This window comes from Simochromis diagramma, unplaced genomic scaffold, assembly GCF_900408965.1.
Source record: "Simochromis diagramma unplaced genomic scaffold, fSimDia1.1 OVJJ01000738.1, whole genome shotgun sequence".
NCBI classification, from domain to species: domain Eukaryota; kingdom Metazoa; phylum Chordata; class Actinopteri; order Cichliformes; family Cichlidae; genus Simochromis; species Simochromis diagramma.
In genome coordinates, this window is record NW_024387255.1 from 237,615 (window position 1) to 242,614 (window position 5,000).

Genomic DNA, 5,000 nt, shown 5'->3' on the forward strand with positions numbered 1-5,000 from the left:
CCCAGTATTGTAAGAGATTATTTTCAAGAGCAGAATATTTAAATGAGCCACAATAACAGGATTTGTTCCACAAACTTTAACTCTTAGTAAATAGTGTGTTAAGCAGAGTGTAATAGCTGATTTGATTTCAACTCTGTATATTTTTATATATTTTATTTATTGTTTACTCTATTTAATTTGTAAAATATGTGTACACACACACACACACGTAGAAAAATATTTAGTATACACATCCAGAAATGCATATACTATTATATATTGTACATATATTTATTAGTTTCAGATGTAGCCATTCTTGTATTTTGCTTGTTTACATTATTGTATTTTGCACAACTCTGTTGCTTGTGAAGCTCGCACACAAGAATTTCACTCACATGTGCTGTACCAATGTACCTGCACATGTGATGTGACAATAAAAGTGATTTGATTTGATCATTTATGATTCATTTGAATGAGGGGGACGAGAGAATTGTAATCAGCTCAAAGCTGTGAGAGCAGGGCCAAGACTCATCACTTAAGTGTTTCAAAAGCCAAGCTTGGATTTTATGAAACAGTTGTTTGAGCTCACAGGGAGTGTCATCTGTAGTGTGACAAATGAAAGTCTGTCAGACTGCAGCTGTTAATTAGATTCTGTGTGGGCTGGAAAACACTGAACGTTGGATTTAGCCATGTGTCACCTCCATCACTTGTGATCTGACAGTAAATCATCACCATCGTGCGGTCAGCAGTTTGGAATCAGCTCTCTGATGAACCCTGAGGCTCAGTCTTCAGGACCTCTCACAGTTCATATCAACAGAGTTCTCCTGATATCACCAGCTTCAGGCTGTGTGCTGCATTTGCCTGCACTCAGACAGGAAGTGATGTCATTACACTCGACTCACACAAACAGGAAGTTTACTTAACAGATCAGATGTGTTGCTTCTGATTGATCAGTTTGCGTGATCAGAACCAGTGAGTTAAAAACAGAACGATCAATAACTTTCCTGTGAGATTGTCATCTGTTTTTATTGATGTATCTGATCAATTTACCAGTTGTTTAAACTGATCATTAAACTCTATGTGCAGTTATCTGTGAAAAGGAAGTAACCTGAACCGACAATCTGTCATTGATTGATCGGTGAAGCTTCTACGTCTCAGTATGTGTATTGCTCACGTATATTTATCCCTGCTGTCTCTGTCAGATAATCAGTATGATGAAGATGATGATGAGATCACTCCTGACCTGTGGCAGGAAGCGTGCTGGATCGTCATCAGGTAAACTCACCTGTGTGTCCTTGTGGAGATGTAGTGATCATCTGTTCTTACAGGAAAAATATTATGGTGAGTCCACACAAAGCGCGGACTGAACGGCACGTACACGGACCCGCCATCAGTGTTCAAAGCTGACAGCTCAAAGGTCTCTGATGCTGCAGGTGTTGTCTCTCTCTGAACCAGCAGCAAAAGAAGATCAAACTATGTTTCTCGTTTGATAAACATCATTATTAATTCCCTCTGAGTTTGGCTAGTTTTCCATCTCAGATCTCTGTTTTTTGCATTATTCACCCAACAGCAATGTTCCCTTTAAGCTGCGCGCATGTTAGAGCTGGGCGATAGAACGATAACGATATGTATTGCGAAATAACTTTTTCTCAATAGAAAAATTAAACTATTGCGATAGACCTCGCCGCGCTTGTCCTCTTTAAGAAAAAAAAGAACAGCCAATCCAAATTAAGTAGCGCAGAGCCGAACCAATCACAGCCGCAGCGTCACGTCACGTGACTTGTTACGTACAGCACAAGTGCCAAGTGCCAAGTGTATTTGTTTGGGAAGTGCCAAGCCAAGCCAAGCCAAGTGCCAAGTGTATTTGTTTGGGAAGCAGCCAGCCACCGTGCCGCTGGGTAATGGAGGAAATGAGTGTGCCGACTAGAGAAAAATCAACCGAGCGTGACCGAAGGTTACCGAAGAGACAACAGATGATGGTTCCAATGCCGGAGAGATTGTCGAACGGAAGAGCCATAGAAGTTCCGTAGTGTGAAGGTATTTCGGCTATTTCAAGTCTGACAAAAAACAGAGTAGCGCACACTGTAAACTGTGCCGAAAGCAAGTCTGGAAATACAATAAAGCGGTGCATGCTCAATCTGACCGGAAGCGCTAATTCGTCATTCGGCTTTTGTCAGACTAAAGTAACTGTTAAAACTGTTTGAAAAGCTAAGCTATACAACAAGGAGAGATTGAGAATTTCCTTTTAGTTCTCAGTTTATTTGATATTGACAAAAGTTAGTCAATTTTGTCTGTTCTTCTGTAAAACTAAGATTTATTTTTAGAATTAATATTTTGTTTCTAAGTGGAATTGACAATTTAGTAGTCTGTTTTGTTTGTTCTATTTTGAAACTTAAACGCTTTAGCGGCTGCCTTTTGTGTAGTTTGCAATATTTGCCTTTATTTATCTGAAAAAGTCTCATGTTCCTTAAGTACATCTACCCTGTTGAACTTATTATGGGAAATAAATATATAAAATAAAAACAAGCTGCTGATTATTTCACATTTTACTTGTGAGCAACGGCACATTTAAATCTTACAAATATAGTTATTTGGCTTATATCGTGATATATATCGTTATCGCCTGAAATGAAAAAAACCTATCGTGATATGAAAAAATCTTATATCGCCCAGCTCTAGCGCATGCGCAATTGCGTACTGCTGGCACGGTCTCTGCGCACAGAAAACAATCTAACCTGAATTGAAATTAAAATTAAAACTTTAACAATTCTGTTTTGCAGTGTTAGTCAGTGAGTGACTGAACGATGCCACCTTATCCCATAGTCCAGCCAATGATGCGATTCACATTCATATATACGTAGCTAATCAACATCGTTGACAGGCTATGACAGCGTCCTTATGGGCCGACACCGGTGTTTTAGCTAGCAAAGCGGCATGGCTGATGTGGAGTGAAGCCACGTTAATGACAACGTGTTCAACCATTGGAGATGTGAGCAGGACAGACGGAACAATTGACGGTGTGTGGACTTTATACCAGTTTTAATTTTGTGTTGATGGGCCACGTAAAACCAGAATTATGATAAAAATATCTGCAATGTTTGGTTTTCTTCCTGAATACTGTCGTTGTTTATATTTACTGCGGGAAGAAATGGTAAAAACGGCGTTTTATAAGGAAAACGCTCGAAAGCACTTTCCGCCTGTGAGCAAAGACAACACCAAAAACACCCTTTCCTATTGGTCGAAAAAAGTACCATGTCGACCAATCAAAAAATGATATGGCAACATGGCATTTAGTTGTTTAGGGAGGGGGAAGTTTTAGGAGTGACGGCGGTGTTTTGAGATGTGAGAGATTTGCGACGTTTAGCTCAAATCTTGTGTAGTTAGTGTGTAGTGTAGTCAATAGTTTTGTTGTGTGTGTCAGAACAATGAGGCGACTGCTGAATGTTACAGGTGTTACAGCAGTGATACATCTGCTGCTGTCAGGCCTGCAGGTATCAGGCTGTTGTTCTCCTTTATCTTATAGTGGACAGAAATTATTTTTGGAGTGGCACAAATAATTTGTTTGGCATTAGATTTGATGCAGAACAGCTGATTGTTCTGTAAATAGTTTGTTTATTTAAAAAACGCCTTGGCTGCATTTTTAGGTAAACAGCTGCAAAAATCTTTGTTGTTTGCAAAACAGTTACTTTTTTAAAGAAGTAACTATATAATTAATAGCCCAACATTGGTCATTATTTACTGTATTTTGCAGACAGAGTTACAGGACTCTCTCCCAGACCACAGACACAGACTCATAATACAAGTCAGAACTTTGTAAAAAAGAAGAAAGTTTTGTTTTCAAAATTGGAGTTCAAGTTATTTTTACTTCCAATAGTGTTAACATGCTACACAGGTTATGAAATAAATTTTTAAATTTTCATTGTAAGTGGGCTAAAGCAGTTAATTAAAAGTAGTCTAACATAAATGTACATGCTGTAATTTGATTATTTTAATAAACCATTGTTACGACCCGTCTAGGGCCAGGCAATAACATGAGTGAGGCACTCGCTCCCCCCCCAAGACCCAAGCAGCCACAAGAAACAAATCCGTTAGTTACAATGTGGTTTATGTACAATGTGAAATAAAGGAACCAAAACGGGAGTGTCAACACTTCAGGGTGAGCCAAGGCCAAAGCAATAAACAAAACAAATCTACACAAATCCCGCACCCCTGACCTTACCAAAACAAAGTCAAAAATAAAGACAGAGTCTGACCTCCTTAACTAACTCAAAACAGGAGAAAACGGGTGATCAAAAGAAACGGCAGCTCACCCCTACCCACTCCACTTCCACAACTTTTAAGCGCACTGCAGCCAGCGGCTGCCACAGGAATACTGCTGGGTCATGAGGAGAAACGCGAGGACCTCTCCCGCTGTAGCACTCCAGCCTCCTTTTAATGGGCGGGTCCTCCAGCTGGAACCAGTCACGTCGGGGCAGTGTATCCACGCACCAATCGGAGCAGGGCCCTGGCACAGCTAAATTAACATAAAAAGACACAACACCTGCACAAAACAAACACATGGACATGCAAGTTCGTAACACCATGTAACTTGGATGGATTCGATGCTGGCGTGACCACAGTGCACACGTCTGCTGTTGCTCACAGTGGTCCAAGGGACTACTCAGGGAGTTTGTGTGTTCGCTTAGACACATGAAAAATTAGAGGGAACATTGCTCACCAGTCTACCGTTTTTTACAGCGCTGGCGGCTGCTGTGTTAGGTTTTTTTTGGGGGGGGGGGGTTTTGCAAGCAGCCGTTTTAACGCCATGCAACCTCAGGTTTTGGCCTGCTTGGATGTTCTATCAAAAATTGTGCTTTGTTGTGTATCTGATGAATGAAAGCCAAACCAGTAACACACCACTGAAGTTGCAGCATTTTTACAAACCAATTCTGGTTCATCTGTTTCATTTAACGATCCGCTTTCCCCCTTCTCATTCTCCGTCGCCGCCATGCTTTTTCCACCATTTGCGTATGAAAACAAAG

The 5,000-nt window shown here is 40.5% G+C and overlaps 1 protein-coding gene across 1 annotated transcript in view; it reads right to left on the minus strand.

Moving 5' to 3' along the window:
- polr2b (RNA polymerase II subunit B) overlaps positions 1–4,895 on the minus strand; it is a 33,139-nt gene extending 28,244 nt beyond the window's left edge. Inside the window, exons 1-2 of the mRNA XM_040002074.1 lie at positions 4,597–4,895; positions 1,340–1,342 (exon numbers count right to left, since the gene is read on the minus strand). Of these exons, the coding sequence (XP_039858008.1) occupies positions 1,340–1,342; positions 4,597–4,670 (77 nt within the window). The 5' untranslated portion in view covers positions 4,671–4,895. The remainder of the gene's footprint in view (positions 1–1,339; positions 1,343–4,596) is intronic.
- Between the last annotated feature and the right edge of the window lie 105 nt (positions 4,896–5,000).